General features: G+C 38.9%; 1 protein-coding gene across 2 annotated transcripts in view; it reads left to right on the forward strand.

The window, feature by feature from the left end:
• LOC129351216 (probable methyltransferase-like protein 24) overlaps window positions 1-20,048 on the forward strand; it is a 34,178-nt gene extending 14,130 nt beyond the window's left edge. Inside the window, exons 2-5 of one of the 2 annotated variants that reach the window (XM_055020093.1) lie at window positions 3,616-3,714; window positions 7,179-7,312; window positions 16,122-16,341; window positions 18,652-20,048. In XM_055020093.1, coding sequence (XP_054876068.1) covers window positions 3,616-3,714; window positions 7,179-7,312; window positions 16,122-16,341; window positions 18,652-19,005 — 807 coding nt within the window. In that variant the 3' untranslated portion in view covers window positions 19,006-20,048. Of the gene's footprint in view, window positions 1-3,615; window positions 3,715-5,134; window positions 5,549-7,178; window positions 7,313-16,121; window positions 16,342-18,651 lie in introns of those variants that run through there. The other variant, XM_055020094.1, reaches the window with a different exon arrangement.
• The last annotated feature ends 238 nt before the right edge of the window (window positions 20,049-20,286 follow it).

The raw sequence follows: 20,286 nt of genomic DNA on the forward strand, positions 1-20,286 counted from the left end.
GAGGTTTTTTACACCAAGCACTTGCCAAAAGGTAAAAACCTAACTGCACCACTACAGAACATATAAAAATTTTATGAACACTTTCTCAAAAATAAGCTAAAAGAGAAGACATAAATACAAGAATAGGACGAATCACACAGAAAAGTACGTTTTGAAGACCTGGTCAATAATATTTTTACAGCCCAATTTTATGGATTTTATTTGCAATTTTTCATTGAGAAAGTGCTACAGTGAGTACTTAATCTGATTAATGTTCTTGAGATGGCACACCATTCTTTTTGGTCGGCATCGTTACCATGCTCCTAAAGTTCAATTTATCACCACCGTCTCAGTTGAAGTTTAAGATGTTTCATTTCCTCTGAATTTCTTCTGAATGTCTCGCTACACCTCCTTTGACATATGACTTTCTGAAGCTCATATCTGTAAATGTTTCATTTGAGCACTCTTAGCTTTCTAATTTCAAATTAAACCTGTAATTTTTTTTATGGTTTCAAGCAAATAAACTTTGTGCAAACACAATTGACAATTTTGCTTCTTGGTATTCGATTTCCACTGCCATTTATGTGTATTTGTAGTCGATGTGCAAAGGTTTTCTACTTTGGTAATTGCAATTACTTTAGGTATTAAACTCCAACATAATAGAATTAGCACAGCTCATATCACACATTGGTGCATTTGTTATTAACGCTGCTCATTAACACTCTCATTCCAGAGGTGCTGATGAGTTGTTGTCGCCTGAACGAACTTGGTGTCTTAATGCAAATCTCATCACAGCTCACCGATGATTCTTCAGTCAATGAAAACCAATAATCGTTCATTGTTTAATGCATGCCTGGACAAAATTATAATATGATAATCCCTTAAGAATGGGAAGTTGCAGTTGAATAAATATAGGATCAGATTTTCAAATATTGAACCCTGTACAGAATATTTGCTTTGGATGAATTGTTGGGTTAATATGACTCCCACAGTGGAAAACTGCTTTCAAGTATTTACTGCAAGCAGAAACAGATAAAAAAAATCTCATTGTCCTTTTCCTCTCCATATCTACTGAACTGTGTCTTACCCTATATTCCAACCTCGCAAAGAGTCATTTGTCCCAGAAAGCAGCCCTCTGATCAGTTCCAACCTTGTACTCCAGTGATGTATAGGATCTGACAGCTAAGCAGTCCATGTAGGACTCAGATGAAAAGGGCAGCTCAGAATTGGAGAGGCCTGGGAGCTTTCTGCGTTCCCAGAAAACTGACAAGTGGATGTTATTTGTCTACCTATGCATGAACTCTACATCTGTACAACTGCTCTTTCTTTACTACTGTCTCTTTGTAGCAATTCTGTTTGGAACCAATGGTTCACATCCCCTGTTTTTGCAAGGGATTATTTATCAGTGTCAACTTTATCAGACAGATTTCAAATATTTTTTGCAGTTAGAATTTTTATTTTACAGAAAAGCTGAATGACAGGCATCAGTGACTGGAGTAAAAAAAAAAAAAAAAAAAAAAACTTACAAAAACCACAGGGAGCCAGGGAAGAAAAAAAGCTATAAATCCAAACTACTGGCTTGTACATTTCAGCAGGGAATACGGGGAAGAAACAGGGGACAATAACAGGTTATAGCAGGAGAAACTAGCAAAGAGAGAATCCAAAGTGTTTAAGTGCGGGGAGAGTGAATGTGGAACAATGAACCTGGGCTGAAAGGCTAACTGACTGCAGGTGTGAGGGGCGAGAACGAGACAGAGAGAGAATAAGAGAAAGTGAAGTTGGCAAGGGAGAGTACACAGGGGACTAGGAAATAAATCTAACACTAAAGAATGAGTAGGCATAAGGAACATAGTTAAACTAAAGCACCAGGAAAAACTGGACACAAAAAAAATAAATTGGAATCACTCAGGATGAAGTGAACTAAAGAAAAGCAGAAACAAGATTGATCTAATGAAAATAAGAAACTAACAGAATAATAATGAAACTAGAATCACATCAAACTATAGAACAATCTGACATCCTAACACTTATAATGTACTCAACAATCCAGTTGTGTGGACAATTCTTTCCTTCATTGTAGGCTAAAACTTAAGATATCCATAAAAGATATCAGCAACCTTTGCTAAATTAGATTTGTCTAAAAAAGCTCCATATACAGTAATTTTTTTTTTCTCCCAACAACTTATTACTGTGTCTTTGTTCAGATAATGACACAATTTCTGGATAAGCTGAAGAGGAACAGAGTTTAAAGAATCACAAAAAGTAATGGATAAAATGCAGATGGGGGGGAGAAACGACAAGTGGCATGTCTTCAGAAATGTGACAGTCTGGAGATCAGCTTAAGACTAAATGCCAAAAAGCCAAATGGCTGCTAAGGTTCTGCAGCCATTAATTCTTTATAGCTGAGGCTGTGCCCTAGCAGATTCCAGATCAGCACCACTGGAGGAAGAAATGACACATATGGGGCTGTCAGATAATTTATCAGCAGAAAGCACAGGGTTTCGGTGCATTCAAGGTGATTACAGATTAAAGTGTCATGGCTTTTAATGCATCCTTGTGCTTTGAATGAAAAGCAAGAAAGGCACCTCAAGTGAATTCCCAGAAGACGATTATTTACCTCACTAGGCAGTGAGTGGCCTTAAAGGATATTGTTCAGAACTAAAGAAACACAAATAATATGTCAAATACATCTCAAGGATGATCGTTTCAAACCATTTATATGAAATATTAGAACATTTTTACTTGGGCTGCAGTATCTAAACATCACTTTTGGAGAAAGGAATAAGTCTTCAGCAGTAAAATCAGACATGATAATTTATACCGCTGCTGCTAATGCACCTTTGGCTCATGAAAATGATTGTGCAAGCAACTAATACATCATAACTCGCTCCTTCTCTTAAAGATTGTTCACTGGTGCACAGCCTTTGCTGTAATCATAAACAGACACATTCCAGTAGAAATAAAGCAGGCCATGAAGAAGATCGCTACCAGTTCTCTGGAATGTGACAACTGCAGCATCAAGCTGTGTCAGGTCTTCCCAGAGTGAGTTTTCCTAGGACGTCTGGAGTTTAATCTGTTAAACTCCTAACCAGGTGGATTATTTTCAACAAACTTGCAAACTACCTAAATACACAGCAATCCTGGGGAAGAAAAAGTTGCTTCAGGCTACAAAAGACTTAAGACGGAGCAAATACTCTACAAGCAGAGTCTAACTTTTCACATTCCTTTAAACAACTAATATCATTTTCTTTCCCTTTGGTTTTTCTGTCACATGTAATCACAAAATGTACTTTGAAGTTTGTGGTTATAATTTGAAAAACATAAAATAAAAAAATTCAAGGACTGTGAAGACTGTAAACTCACAGAAATGCCAGATATCATTTTAGTAAAATAACATTGGTAGCAAATGGTGAGAGTTTGTTACTTATGTACGTGCAGTTACACGTCCTCTCAGAGTACATTATGACCCAGTTCTATCACTGGGTATGCACAAGTGGGTTATGATACCTGAAATAATCAAGCTCTACCCCTTCCCTTGCAGTGAATGTCTTGAGCGTGCCCCACTTAGGTTATGTAATTATATTTTTTTTCTCTTTTTGTCCCCCACACATTGTATGTTTGTGTTTTTACCTACAGGCTCTGCGTTGGCATATAAATCTCCAGCCCTGGGCAAGTGAGCACCACTCTCTGGAGGATGAAGCTAAAAGGTTCCTCAGCTACATCACAACCCCACAGGTGAATCATTGGTCAAAGGATTACTGTTGCCTAAAATAATTTTCTGTAGGATGAAGCAGTTTTTATTTTTTTATGTACATGTGATTCTTTAGTAATAGCAGCAATTAACAGCAAGAGACACTCTTATTTCTTTTTGTTGAACTCAAGAAGACTGCATATAAAGTATAGACTTCTTGATACAACACAAAGCAGCACAATATGGAGACCCAGCTTTATCTTGCTGAATTCTTTCTACTGTTCAATCTTATTTTGAGGTACTAATGCTGCTTAATCCATTGCTACTAATCTCAGTTTTTCAAAAATATATACCACCCTTTTATCAAATAATTAAACAATTAGCAACTCTCTTTATGATGTATTTCATGTTAATGAAATGTGTTACTAAAGTAAAATAAATGTTCTATAATATCATTAAGTTTAATGAATCTCTGTGTTGTGGTAATTATCTTTTAAAAGTAAAAGTAAAAAACAAACATATCCTTTGGAAGGAAAAAATTAAAACCTGTAAGAATCTGTTTCCAACTTGTCAGGGAAGTTCCCACGAGGTCGGCAGTAACACTAAGAGAGCTTCAAGAAATTCTGTCAAACAATGGTTGCCTTCTACATGGAATAACAATTTCCTACCCTCTCCATATATCTGGAACAAGGTGCACAGTTGCAAGGCAGGTGTTTTCTTCCACAGCTAAAACCTTGTGGGATAATGTGCCACGGCCTGATGAATCCAAATTTGATATTGTAGGTGTCCACAAGAAAGGTGAGTAAGAGGAATTTTAGTTGTTAGCATCACAGAGTCTGATGGCCTTCTCAGAGTCGACAGAAAATCCATTGAGTCACCTGAAGAAGACTAAAAATTGGGGATTTTGTTAATGCTGAGAGCATATGTGGTTTTCAGAAACACAAAATGGCAGCTTTGACTCTGGTTATTTGCCAACGCAGATATTTGAATGCGACATTAGTGCTAAAGGAGAAACAGGTCATATAATTAACACCAGAACAAGGTTGTACCACTCAGGCTACAGTTAAGTGACACATAGATCTCTTCTATATGCAGCTCAGCTATTTGTCTCACTCAGTCGTGCACTGTAATTCATTACTCTATTGATTACAACATAGATGGATCTCACAGCACCTCTATTCAGACCGAATCAATGAGATGCTGTAGTTTGTTTTTTTCTTCTATATCAGTATCAATTACAGCAAATCAATAGAGATGTTCTGCATCATGATTAAAAAGAAATTCTGTAGGCCTGTGGCACTGAGAGATAATTTTCTCTTTGTTCCCACACCAAACCCATTTGAAGACTTGTGTTTTCATCACCCAAAACTAAATTTGGCATTTTCACTTTAATGAATTTGTCTTGGAGATAAATTGGAATCTTATCTGTGTCTCTTTTGTAAGGCAGCAGGAACAAAGAGAGTCTGGGTCCAAATTACTAAGAATCATCACTTTATAACTTCAACAAAGTACAGATTCAGCTCGTGTGTGTGTGTGTGTGTGTGAGAGAGAGAGAAAGAGAGAGAGAGAGAAAATGGGTACTTTTTGGTTATTTGCATGTGGGGAAAGCAAGAGAGAATGGCAAGAAGAAGAAGGAAGATAGCGTGTGTTTTGTGGGAAGCAGTGAAAGGGAGCTGTCCGTCATTGACAGTGACAGACGAGGGTGGAAGCTGTCTATGCGGGAATCCTCTGCATCCTCAGCTGTAATGCTGACTGACACAATATCTGGTGAAGCTGCTACTCTGAGAGATGGCCTGCAACACAACTGTCCAATCAACAGCAGTCAGCAGCATCTAAGCAGACACTGGGAAACACAGAGGAGAAAGCGTTCTCTGAAAGGTATATAACAAACACCGCAGGGACACTTCCTCGTATGTTCTCAGAAATTGGTATTCAATTCAAACTATAAGCTTAAAAAAATAACTTTTTCTAAGTGATGTTTCTGTCTTACAATGCTTGTAAGTCAGCAGGTCAGTTCCCGATTCAGAACATTATATGCTGATGATGCCTGCAGCTGGGTGCACATTATCAGTGTCGGACATTGTGGCGCATGTTTAAAATTCAAAAATTAATTCAAGTAATACCTGAGACCAGGGCTATTTCAATGTTAGGTACAACAAAACACCCTGAAGGTAGAGATGACAGGAAGCCTGACTAACCTGGTGCGTCTCTGCTTGAACAACATGATTGGAATTTCTTTAATGCCAAAGCAAGGTGATCTTTCAAAACTGTAAACATGTCAATTTTGGCAGCGGATGCAAACATACATAATGTGGCTTCAAATGTCAGTTTTTAGCCAACAATGGCTGTAATTTTACAAGTGACTGTAAGAGATTGCAAGTCATTTATTTTATGAAAGGGCTAATCACACCCACATTCTCAGTCATTTTTCTGCATGTTAACACTGATTGTTCACTTTAAGCTAATTATACACCACAGAGTATGAAGGAACACACACATATCTCCAGGCATGCCGTTGTGTTTGCACTCAGTGTAAGACAGAGTTAGATGTTAGCTCCGCATCATGATGTGAGTGCCAACAAGGTTCCTCCTTGTGCAAACTGAAGCTGAAGAACTAAGAGACTAGCTTGAACAACCTGCTCTCATGCTAAAACCTCAGCTATGTGCAAAACAGTTGATCTATGACTAACTAACGATCTATAGACTAACGATCTATGTTTTTAATATTTCTTCGAGGGTTTTTTAATACATATTTATAAACACCCTGTTAGTTTTTTATTCCAAAAGCTTCAGTATTTAATGTATTAAGACATTAAATACTGAATTTGGCTTCAAATTCTGTCATGAGAGCCAGAAAGAAAAATGATCCATCATAGTTTAAGGAATGAATTACTATATGGAATATAAAAACCTTGAAATCTTGATGTCTTTCTCATCATCTTTGCTGTCCTGCTGTGTTTTATCCCTGGAAGACCAAGAAATGTCAGTCAATCTCTGAGCTGCAACCCCAGCTGTACGTCATGTGGAGTATTATCATAATGAGATCGAACTACAGAGGTCACACTTCACTTGCTGTGGTCAAATTCTCCAGCCGTTTGCAGTTATTTATAGCAATAATAAAAAAATATGTTGATATTAGTATGTTCAATCAAAAGAGACAAGACTCCATATGCATGCAAATACACACACAATAAACTCATATTAGATTCAATACTAATATAACAGCCACTGTTGACTTTTATAGGAAGATTTATGTTGTATAATTTAACACAGATCACAGATTAATAGATTGAGTCATCAGTTCTTTTCCACTATCTGTTAACAGATGATTTATTTTAATACAACATAAACTCAAAAGTGAGCCAATAGTACTAATTTCCAAATCAGGGCCTGCTTTCGCTTTGTGAATACGGCTTTTGCAATGCTTCAGTATTTGAAATACTCTCATGTTAAAACTAATAACTGTTCCAAATCGACAACTGCACATATTGTGTGTCTTTGTATCCAGGTAACCTGTGCGTCAGCAGTTAATAATGATGCCACTACAGGAGCATCCACTGGTGACTGGGCTGTGTGCCTCGATCCAAAATTCAGCATAACCCACAGGATGAAGAGCAAGAACTGTAGAGTGTACTCTTTCGGGTGGGTATAAGAAAACCTTTACTCATCCATGCTGTGCATGTTTAATATATTTGTGTAAGGGGCCAAGCTAAAGTGCAAAATGATTTATTCCTTATGTGTAAATACATATAGATATTTAAAAAATAATGTAACCATCTCTACATCACTCATTGTCATCCAAAAATATGATCCCTTTTATTTTTTTTAGTTATTTAGTTCTTTATAAAGAATTGTTCCCATGTCTATCTCTTATCATATTTTGTATTTATATCCTCAAAAGAATGTGATTTAATCACACTTAATCATTTTAACCTTTTTTAAGATTTATTTTATTATCTAGTCATTTTGAATGAGGTCCACCGAATCACTAAGGTGTTTGGCCTCCCTGAGGATTGAGGGTTAAATCCTCCCAGCTGAATTATGTCGAGGATCATCTTATCTTGGCGGGCTCTGCCCTGCCTGCCCTCCCTCTGGCTGGGGTTAACAGACACCTGAAAGGCGTTTTCTGCAGTGAGAGAGCTTATTAATTTGACTACTGAGAGACAGCACAGGTGTCCTGGAATGAAGACACAAAGACCCTCAATGGGGTCAGTTCACTCCTGATTCTTCATGGCTGGTTCTCACTGGAAAAAAGGAAACAAGTTAGATGGTGACACTCTCAGGCTGACTGATGAAAATCTCTATTTATCAGAAAAGACAATGCTCTGTAAAAATATTCACACTGTTTGAACTTTTTAATATTTCGTCTGGTTAAATCACAAACTTGTTTTGCCTTTTGTATTTTAAGCTAGCACAAAGTAGCAAATGAATGTAAGAACTAATATTTTGATCATATTAGTAGACAGCGGACCAGGCTTAGCTTATAAGACAGAAAAGTAAAACAATAACTGGAAAAACAGCCAATGGAAAACATTTGGATACTCAATCTGAATGGCAATATTATGTGAGTCACTACTTCTTTGCTTTAAGGGAACAAAGACTTTCTTTTCACTTTTTTCTGCAGTCCAATTAATCCTTGGAGAGCTTTGCGATGAAATCAATACGCTCAAGTCACTCCTCAACTCTGGCAATGAAGGCAATAAAAGGAAGACGACGACAGAAATTTCCTTGAAAATTTCACTCTGCCGTGCTGTTTGATATGCTCCCAATTTGACCTCCTACTATTATGCACACACCAACCGAGTTCTTGGTCATGTTCTTGACACAAAGCCAGGCATGCTGAACATCCTGCTATCAGGACTGGTTTCCACCACTTTATTTAGATTCAAGCTACAGTTCACAGCTGCACATAGAGCTGGGTTATAAAGAAATGCAAAACACAGGTGTCTGTGTGTACAGCCTTGAAGTCATCACATCTCGGAGTATGTATTTACTAGCTGTGCCCCGTTTGTTTTCAGTTGATGGACCTCATTTGCTCAGTCGATAATGAGCTAAAGGCAGCTGTGTCTGGACAAGATGAGCAGCTGCCCTCTAATTGGTCGGCTGCTTATCGCTTGTGTGTGGAGAGGGATGGATTCAGGATGTTTTTCCACATGAAAGATCACTTATCCACCTTCTAAACCCCCCACTATTTATATTTAGAGTTCATTTTTTTCCATAACCTTCCTACACTTCCCTCTTTGACTTGATGTTTTCTAGTTGAGAATGAAACAGCTCTTTCTTGCATAGTGTCTAAGAAAAGTGTCGCCCAGATAATCAGATGTAAGAGTTGGATGTAAATAGGTGAATGGAAGTGCAGAGACTTGATCACTGAAGGTCAACTTCAGTTTATGAGCATCATTTTTCATTTTTACAACTGCTTAAAATAAATTCCTTATTTATTGCAGTAGCATGATCTCATACTGAAAAATTCTGAGAAAGTATACTGCCTTTAATTTTTATACAATTAGTCAATGGGAGAAAAATACTATACAGTATTTTTGCGTGTTTGTTTTACATGTTTGTTGCATCATTACTGACAACAATTATGACAATAATTGTCAGGAACCTCTAATTAATAATCTATAACATCCTATTTCCTTGCATTTTTAATATGACACAGAGACACATTTCTCTTATACATTATTTAAAATACAAAATACAAGAGAACATTACTTTCAAATAAGGCAAATGTGTATTGAACTTTGTTATGAAATGGCTATATGACAATAGCTCCTTGCCAAAGCTACTCCATGTGCAAAGTTAGAGCAATAAGTCACATTTGAATCAACTTGAACTGTGACAAGCAAGAATGTACCAAAGTTTATCTTGTCACTGCACACAATGAGAACAAAAGTAAGGAAGTGAAGCCAAATCTCCAAAGCTTACTGTTAGAAGGCTGCACAAAGATTGACATTTGGAGGTCATGGAGGCTTTTTAACAACCACTAGATGATATATAAATATCTACCAGTTATGTTCAATGGCACTACCATCTTAAACATAAGCATGTGGAGTTTGTTAAACCTTGTTGGGGTATGACTTCATGAACTTGGAAACACAAGGTAGTTAAAAATAAAAATCTGGTGGACTCGGAGAAAAAAAACTGAGACTAGGTTGTCATTGTGTCTTTACACAGGTTGATCAAAATAATATGGCTAAATATACACAGAAATTGTAAAAAAAAAAAAAAAAAATTAATTATTCTCATCCCCAGACCTAAACCTTGTATAGGTGGACTGGTGAGAGACAACCCTTATCTATGACCCAACCCTGTGAAATGTCTTAGAAGTAGAATACACATTGTATCAAGAAGTGTTTCCAGCAGCAGTAAAGGTACTGTAGCTGTCATACCACAATTTTCTAAAATTTAATTTTTAATTGAGATTTAATTCTTTTCATCCTCGATAAACAGACTCAAATTAAAGGTTGGATTTTTCAAGGTGATAATATGTTGCGAGGAGCTTGATTTGTTCCACCACCTTTTACTCATCTTTATCAGAGGTGCAAACAAGTCTGGATTTATGCTGCATGTACCATACTTATTTTTTCTTTACAGTCTTTTGGTCATGATTGAATGAAAACCTCAGTGACATGTGTGACCTTTGGTGGGCTCAACAAAATGAGAGCAGAAATCTAGCGTATGCCTATTTTTCATCTTGCCGCTTGTTTAATGTCTGCAGTGGAAGGACTGGCACATTTGACTCCATGTTTGGTCAATAGAGCACTCTCCCTTATGTCCTTTTAAACAGATGGACTGATTGAGACAGATTTGTGGTCTGTCTGTGTTTGAATTTTTAATCCTCTTTCGTTCCAAGCTTGTGTGCGTCTGTGCCAGCAGTCTAGATGTCACTCTGCTGATGAGCTCTGTCACTTCGGTTTATAATTTACATTACAATATGAGGAGGTTTTTCCATTCCTTTACCACGGTATGAAAAGACCCACCTCGTTTACAAAAGCAGTCATTATTTTTTTCATCAGAGTTCACCATCTCCTGCTGAACTACGATCAACTTGTCTTGAAGTGCAGAAAAGATGCTTCTTCCCTGAAATTGATGCACAACCGTCCTTGAAGATTCAAGGCCATGCAGCTACAAATTTAGAACACTTATGTAGGCTAGCTCTTCAGCAGGGAAGTAAAAATACCTTCACTTTATTATGAATGGACCATGTTTGCTGTCTGAGGAAATGTAGTTTCTAACACACTGTGTACAGGCTATATAACCCTGTAATTATTATCACTGAATCCAAAGCAAGTTAATGGGGCAAAGTGTTTTCTTCGATGCAAACAGTGTAAGAGAAGGTAGAATTAAATGACATGATTATTTAGCTTCCTACTATAAAAAAAAACATTCAGTGAGAATTCATTGATCATCTCTAAATCTGTTTTAAGGTCAGAATTTTTTAAGTAAGTTTATATTAAAAACTTAAAATTCTAAAACAAATAAATTGTTGAGGACCATGAACAATATTATGATAAATAAAAAAATCTTAAAGTAATGAGACAGAAATAAAAACAGCATTTCGGAAATTCATAAATTAAGACTTCAGGAGGTAACTACTTCAAAAAATATGTAATATGCCTTTTTAAAAGAATTTTCTCTTCACTGCACCAGTTTATGGTACCTTCCTCCCAGAGTGTCTCTGCTCTTGCACGCCACTCTAATGTTAAGAAATGACAGCGTTTTTCACTATCATCAGTCAGAAAGGCTTTTGCTGCAGTGTAAGCCCCCCTTTTTACTCCCTGCTGGGATGTGGGTGATACCCATCATCTACAGTGCTACTGCAGTCATTCACACTAGAGAATGGGAAGCTGTCAATGACACATTTAGTGGTGTAAAAAGAGACATCGTCTTCAGTCCCTCGCATCTACTCATCTCTCATCTTCCTGCAAGTGGGATGAGTTCAGGGATCTGGTGCTTCATCCGTCAGTGAATTGTATTCCCACTGCCACAATTACAGGGTAAAGTTGCAGCACAAACAGGAGACATGGGAATGCAGAAGGAGAACCTGAGTTAGGAGAAAAAGGAAAGGAATAATGTGGGATTAGAGAAGGGAGTAATTTCCAAATAAAGGCAAAGTCACGTCAAACAGATGATCTAAGGAGCTTTACTGCAGCATATAAACCTTAAATAGATCACCAAAGGCAGAGTGTGTATAATCAAGATGAGTTGCATCATTTCTCATTGTGGACTTTATTGGCCCATTTCACAAGCTTAAAAAAGAACAAACACTTATGTTGATAATTGCATTTCACATGGCCAAGTAATGACATTTCCAACAGGGTTGAAGAAACCTCAGCAGAAAGTTGCTCACTTTCAGCACAAGATCCAGGTCCTCTTTATGCACCTGTACACACTCAAACTCATAACGCTTACCACACACAAAATGCCGCCCACAACCTGAGACCACCATGTGCACACATGACAGCATGGGAGGTTAACAGAGAGAGAAAATGAGTAATGTATGGCCCTATCAAGCTGCAACAAGTACAAAAAAGTAACACTAAAGAAATAGGAGTAACCAAGACAAAATTTTCTCTACCATAAACATCCTTCACATTTTTATTTCTTCCCATATCTTCGTGTGTGGTAAAAGAGTAAGAACTGTAACAAAAATATTCAGTTGAGATTATAGTTAGAGTATTGTTCACTTAATTTATGCTATTGTAAAAATGCTAAGTTATGCCCAGTTCACACTTGGATAATTTACAAAAATGTGTTTTCTTAACTGCAGTTGTCTTGAAACTTATGTTTTAAAATTTTTCTCCTTGAGGTTGTCTTAAGTATTTTGTTAAATCAATGTATGGTGTACAATTATAAAATATGAAATAGTTATGTTTTTTTTTATTTTTACTAGATATTGTAAATTGTACTTGATTTGTTTTCCTTGCAATTCAAGTGAAAGTGTTTTAATTGAATATTTTTTGCAAAAGTCTAGACATTTAACTTTTTACATAGCATTACAACAATTAACATGCAGAAATAATTTAGTCTGCAACACAAAATGGGCCTTGATAATTTACCAAAACACAACAGCTGTGCCAGATTTGATTCCTATTAAAGTGAGAGGCACCAGGGAATCCCAGATGTGGTTGCACTTTACTCTAGCGATTGCTCGCTCTACAATGATCTGCAGCCGAGCATGGTCTGGGTCTCTTCTCTCTCCTTGCTGAACTAACCAGGATGCCTAAATGGTGGAATGATGAGTTTGGCACCAACTTCATGAAGGAGGTCTTGAATGAGGAAGCCTTTATCTGCCATGACTTCATGTCCCAGCTCAAGCAGAGGAAGGATTCCACTGACCTTCGTTATTTCTTTGTCGGAGATGCAGCCTGTGTACAACGCTGAAATAAATGTCACCAACCCACTGGGAGCAACTCCAATCAGCCCTTTCAGAGTGGTGTGGTTCTTGTAGGCAGAGAATGTTTCAGACTGTAAGGTGAGGGATGATGGCCTTTCCAGAGCAACTTCTGTGCAGTCCAAGATGACACGGACATTTGGAGAGAACTTCAGAAATGTTTGAGGCATACTGGCTTTTACCTTCTCACGACTAATCCACAGGTTGATGGAAGAGAACACAATGAAGAGGTAGTTGGCCCAGGTGATGGTCACTTGGCTGACAGTAGCTATGCTGACTTGAAACATGTCAGCAATGAGCTGCTCCTTCATGCCCACTGCTACCCTGAATGAGAACATCAGGAACTCATCAATCAGAGGCATGCAGCGGCAGGGCTGGCTTCAGCACATGCTTCCTCTCCAAGTTTCTGTGCTCTGGTCCAGAACACCAGGCATGATGCAGAGGGTGCAATGGACTCCCAGAAGATCCGGAAACACACATTCAGATGGAAATTTGGTGTAGAGCCGGATCTGGTCATCAGAGGCACAGTAGCGGCTAAAAAGTGTGGCAGACAAATCCACTTTTTGAAGTCTGGCCTCCAACTCCTTGATATAATCCAGAGCTTCATCAAGTGCACCTGTAAAACCACTAAATAAAATAGCAAAATACGGTTAGCAATAAGTTTTAGTTATATATTTGAAACATTACTTCTGTGAAGATCAATACATGTTGTGAGTCGGAGCATGTATGTATACAGCCATTGACTTAATCTCTCCACAATATAGATAACCACATAATCTCATAATTATGTGATCATAATAATAATAATATTGTTATTATAGTAATAGTTATATTTTAGTGAAATGATCTTTCACTAAAATACATGGAAAATATATACAATATACTATATTTTACCTGCGGGTGGATGTGCCGTGTAGTCATGGTCCGCAGTAATCTTCAGCCTGGCTAGTTTCTGAGAGGACAAACTGCCGTTTCTTAGTCCTCTCGAAAGCAGACTCTCTCATTGCCGGTTCAGAGAAGTTATTCCAGGCAAACAGGGAAGGAACAGCTCCACTTCTAAGGCGGCTGGTGGTGGATCCGCTAACAAAATCCTCCGGTGTGAAGTAGCGACTACATACAAAAGTGCTCCCCGACTTTATGCAAAAGTCCGGACCTTCGTCTCTTCGGATCGCCTGGATCCACTGCCTCCGTTGGTCCGTGTCCGTCGGGAACGCATGATATGACAGATAAAGCTGTTTTCTTGCTCCACAAACAACCAGGGACTGAAGAAAAACAACTGCGCCGAGACTGAGCCATTTTCCTAGCCTTTTAATGCTAACCCCATAGCCACCGGAAGTTGACAAACGCCACATCCGCCCCGGCCCCGCGCATGCGCACATCCGCCCCGGCCCCGCGCATGCGCAGTACCGCGCCGGCCCCACGCATGCGCAGTACCGGCCCGGCACCGCGCATGCGCAGTATCGCCCAGCCCCGCGCATGCGCAGTATCGGCCCAGCCCCGCGCATGCGCAGTATCGGCCCAGCCCCGCGCATGCGCACATTCATCCTGGCCCCGCGCATGCGCACATTCACCCTGGCCCGCGCATGCGCAGTATCGCCCAGCCCGCGCATGCGCACATTCACCCTGGCCCCGCGCATGCGCACATTCACCCTGGCCCCCGCGCATGCGCAGTACCGGCCCGGTCCCGCGCATGCGCACATTCAACCCTGGCCCCGCGCATGCGCAGTATCGGCCCAGCCCCGCGCATGCGCAGTATCGGCCCAGCCCCGCGCATGCGCAGTACGGCCTGGCCCCGCGCATGCGCAGTACGGGCCTGGCCCCGCGCATGCGCAGTACGGGCCTGGCCCCGCACCCGTGGGGCGGGGCGGGGGTATTGCACAGAGTACATCTGGTTGAGAAGAGCAGTTCTTGCTCGCGATCCAGCTTTGATTTTTGGTTACGTTCTTTTCGAGTTAACATATGTCCGCAAACTAAAGTTACCACTTCAACGTCGTTGTCCATGTTTGCTTGTTTACTCTAAATTCAGGTGTGGCAGCGCAGAATTTTATTTTGATGGGATTTCGTATCTGGAATTAGAATGTCTCCGAGTGAATCCTCACACTCTGCGATCGAACCCGTTACACCTATAATTTTACAGGTGTGGTCTCTCACGTTTCCAGAATCGGCCGACTTTTCTTAAGTCGTGTAGTGTGAACTGGGCTTTAGTACGATCAACTCCCACTGTCTTATGATGTTAAAATTTGGTCTAAGAAAGGAAAGGAATTAGTGGATTGTTATGCTGTAAAAATCCTAAACATTCGTAAATTTTTAGCTTCTCACAATATTTAGTACAGATGTTTCTGATCCTCAGAGAATAAGGCCTTGGAAATATGGTCATTTTATGGGTTGTCCCCATGTTTTTGATTTTAAACGAAAAATTAAATGAGTCATTTCTGGGTGTGTTGAAATGATTTTTGAAGAGCAGACAGTTTTGCCCTCTTTAGAAAGAAATGCTTTAGAGATCATTTTAACAGAAACATGTCATGCTTTTCTAATTTCCAATTTTTTATGTAATTTTTTGCTTGTACATCTTGGTTTCTTTTGACATTATTGAGTCAATACAGTGATGTATGAAGAGATTTAGCTCGTGATAGGTTTCCTCTATTTTTTGCTTTTCTCTTAATTTTCTTTAGACCTGTACTGTTAACACATCACTCATATAGCACTCATATGTAAATCGGCCACAAGAGACTTATAGAAACAGCAGCAGTAGGGCAGACGATAGACCAAAAAAAGCAATATGGCCTCACTCACATTTTGCAAATAATAATAATAATAATAAAAACATTAATAAGACTTAGGAAAACATTGTGTTGACCAAAAAGAAAGATATAAATGCATTGTGAAGAAGTGCATCCCATTACATCTAGTGTAAAATTAGGTCTTAAATCTGCCATTCAAGCTATCCCCTATTTTGCAGATCTGTCAAAATACCATCACAGTGAAATGTTTTTTAGTAGTAATTGTAAATCTTTCTCTTTTTTTTTTTTTTTTTTTGGTTCCTGTGGTCTTCAGTTTGGGAGTGGATGATCACTCCATGGAGCATTTTCTTGCACAATCGGGTTGTGAGGTCCATTGCTTTGATCCCAGCCTGGAGCAACCTCACCTACAAAGAGCTGAAATGTGGTTCCACAGCATCTCTATAGATTGGAGGGACCCCAGTCCAGCAACTGTCCCTAAAAGACAAGCAAACAAGAAACTGGCCACCATTCTTGATGACTTTGGACACAGAGACGTAAGTGGCAACACAGACCTGTGTTTAATCATTTTGTTGTTTCAATGTTATTTGGGCATTGCGTGCAAGTACTGACTCTTTGTGGGATGTATTCCACGATGTATTTATGGAAAACAGTGGTATTCCATCTTACTTTCTCTATTTTTGTCCATAATTCTGCCTCACCAAGAAATCTGCCAGAAGACAAATAAATACTTTTTCACATCACTGTGTTGCTGAAATCCCAGTAGTGTTATATTAATTACAAATAAATTGCATATTGCATTCTCATGCTGGTACTTTTGTATTATGAAGTAAGTAAACTCTGTTAACCTCCTTATTTTTTTTTTAGGCTGGCAGCTGAAAGACACGAATTTAAAGATGACTCTTGTCTAGAAAGCCTCTTCTTAAATATAGATGCGTTTTTTATCTTAATTCAACTCCAATTTTCTGGAATCTGCCAATGTATTGGAATGACTCAGTTTGTGAAATGCACAAATATGACATTGTTGTGCGTAGTGTGTGGGTGGGCACACTGTGCTGGTTTACTGAAGACAGTAGTCAACCTATTTTAGATGCGGGACCATGCACACGCCCTCATAATGAGATTTTAATGTGAGTACTCAGTGTGCCAATGGAGCAAGCAAAGGCACTAGCAGAATTGTTTCCTCTCAAAAGGTTCTGCCAGGCCCCTCAGACAGGAAACAGTCACTCAGAAAGGTTAACGCCTGCATTTGTGCTGCCTTGAGCATTGATCTGCAATGGGTAAAAAAAACGTTCTCCAAATGACTTATTTACGTAGCGCTGGTTACCAACTGAGACAAAAGACTCCCAAAGACTCACAAAGAAACAAATGTCAGTTGCCGAATGTTGCATCTTGTTTGGAGAAAAGAACTGCATATTGGATAATGTACTGCACAAAAAGCCAATAAAATCCCGATATCAGGGCTGCCCAGTCCTTATGTTATATCCCTAAACTTTGATAGATCTAATTGAAATTCAATATATAAACACCAAGCAGCTCACATGTGAAGTGAAAAGAAGGGTACACAGTTTTCAAATCTTTTAAAAATAAAAATCTGAAAAGTGTGGTGTGAATGTGCAAGGCGGTCCAAATAGTCAACACTTTGCAAACTTTGCCGCTTTTCACCACAGTTGAGGTGCCACCATCATGTAGAACAACTGGGATGATGTGTTCAGTGGGACAAAATTCTCAACAAATGTATTCATTTGTGGAATATATCGGTATTCCACCTTACTTTCTATATTTTTTTCTTTTGTACTTAAGTCCTCATTATAAAACATGCTCCTCAAATTGAAGGACTGTACTGAGAAAGGGTAAAAAACCAACTAAAGTCAAACAAACAAACTTTAAATGGGCAGTATTGTGTAAAATCGACATTTTGATCTTCACATTAGGTTATAATGTTATTCCCTCATAAAAAACAAATCTGGAGTGTTGCCTTGTCTCTTCCATGCATATTTGAGAAATCCTTTTATCACCCGTGGCAACCATTAAGCTGTGCAAAACGCCTGGTGGGACCGAGCACTACTCCTCACCACAACTCTATAGACTGGAGGGACACCAGTCCCACAACTTCTCAACTCCTTCAGACTAGCCAGAAGAAAGTAGCAAACCGCTGTTGGAACTGTGGAACTTATTAAAAATACTACTTCTCTGTTCAATGCTGACAAAAGCATTATTAAAGTTAAGATTTAATGAACAGTCATAACTACCTTGAAAAATTACAAAAAAGTTTGAAGCTTATATATATAAAAGACGGTTTAACACTTTTTTGCAGAGCACTTATAACAGTTTTTTTTTATATATATACTTATGAAATTTTCTATTTTACACTAAGAAATGCACAAATGTCATCTTTGGTGCATCTATAATGTCTAATTTACTCTTCAAAGCAAAAACTTATCTTTAACATTTAAACTCATAAAGGTCAGAAACAGGGCAACTTTAGTAGTTTGCTAAACCTCTGATCAAACTCAAGGTCCTGGAGAGATGCATTAAGCACTGAGCATGCACGAGTCTATTTACATAAATATGACCTCAGGGTGCTATTAACATTCATCTTAGGAAACAACTCCTCCCCATTCCATCCCAGCAAGCTCTGTCAAGTTGTGCCTCGGCTCAATCCATCATCAGCACTGCTGAAGCAACAGCCGAGGCCAAGCTTCACTTACTCCTTTTACATCCTTTAATAGCTTTTGAATTCAATAACTCGTTACGCCTTTAAGCTACAATAAAACTCATTTATTATCTAGGTGTGAAAAAATTTTTTCCAAATCTTTTTTTTTTTTTGTATCCCTGTGTTCTAGGTGGATGTACTAAAAGCAGACATGGAGAGCGCGGAGTGGAAGATTTTGGAGAACCTTGTTCTGGAAGGAGTCCTGGAGTCTGTGGGTCAGCTGCTGCTGGAACTTCACCTGCACTGGGCGGGCTTTGAGGTGGCCGGCGATGACCCGTCTGTGGTGCGGTACTGGTTCAGCCTGCTGAAGGAGCTCGAACGAGCCGGTTTTCGCCTCTTTCATGTCCACAACCATCTGAACAAACCTCATCTTTTTTTACACAAGAACATCTTGAATGCCAGCAGCGCATACACCGTGAGCTGGGTGAACATAAGATGGAAGCCTTCATGGATGGTACATAAACATAAAAAAATTATTTTTTAGACTCGGTGTCTGGTCTGTGATGAACTCTCACACAGATGGAGTAATTACTTCCAGCGACTCTGTATTTGTTGGCTGCAGGTCAGCCTGATTTAGACATTCTTGAAGCCTGGCTCACAGCCAGCCGTTCCCTCTTCATAAACATCTATGGCCAAAAGACCACACAGCTCGTATAGTGGATAAAAACACACATAATGTTCCAAGGACAAGGTAAAAGAAAGAACCTGCCACTCTGAAAATAAGTGAATATAAAAAAGAAGCAATTTATAGCATAGCAGTATGCTATCTAGAAGAATACAATCCTTCTCCAGACACTTTATAAGGTACAACTTGCTAGTATCTTTCCTTTTCCCTTCAGAGCACAGATTCAACAATGTGTCAGAAACATTCTTCACAGATTTTCTTGAATATTGACATGACAGCATCACACAAATCCTGCTGAGTGGTTGGCTGCACATCCATGATAGGAATCTCTCGTTCTGCCACATCCCAAATGTGCTCTGCTGGACTGTGACTGGCAGTCAGTGGAGTAAACCAAGATCAGTATTGTTAAAGAAACCGGCCTGGGAGGGTTTTAGCTGGGCCATGTGGTACTAAGTCATCCACCTCCTACCACCTGGAAGGTGAAATCTTACTTCTATGTTATCTGACCATCTACCATCTGAATGTAAAAGGCCAAGTGGTCTGATGTTTATTCTCTTTGGCGAGTTTGTTCAAACCGTAGCCTCAAATTCTTGTTCTAGCAGGCTGCGAACATCACCTAGTAGGGCCATCTGAGGCAGCAGCACATCTGCTTCAAGGTTTAATATGTGATGCATTCAGTTGTGTAATCATTCAAAATATATTGTGACAATGTTTTTGAAAAGAATTAATGAATTAATTAAATTTCCAACATTATTCTGAGTGCTGAGAACTGGCAGGCATCTTTGATTTAAAGTTTGTTTCAGTCTCTGCTGCAATAAACTTGCATTCATCTGTAAAATCATATTAGTTTCTGATGTACAAGATATATTTGAACACATTATGGCAAGATCTTTGATATTTAATTAAATATTGACTGGCTTATTTCATTTGTAAAAAAAAAAAAATTTAAGGATCAGAAAATATTTACCTGTAATAAAGTAGACCAATTCAGGAATTTGATTGACATGAGAGTGAGACCTCATGTTTTGTTATTTTAAGTGCCTCAGCCAGCTTGCCTCCCTCCTGCAGCTCCACTTTTCAAAAATTCTTGAAGGTGATTGTTCTTGTTTGCATGCGCACCTTTTTCAATTACACATCAAA

Source organism: Poeciliopsis prolifica, unplaced genomic scaffold (genome assembly GCF_027474105.1).
Source record: "Poeciliopsis prolifica strain line A6 unplaced genomic scaffold, Auburn_PproV2 SCAFFOLD065, whole genome shotgun sequence".
In the NCBI taxonomy this organism is placed as follows: domain Eukaryota; kingdom Metazoa; phylum Chordata; class Actinopteri; order Cyprinodontiformes; family Poeciliidae; genus Poeciliopsis; species Poeciliopsis prolifica.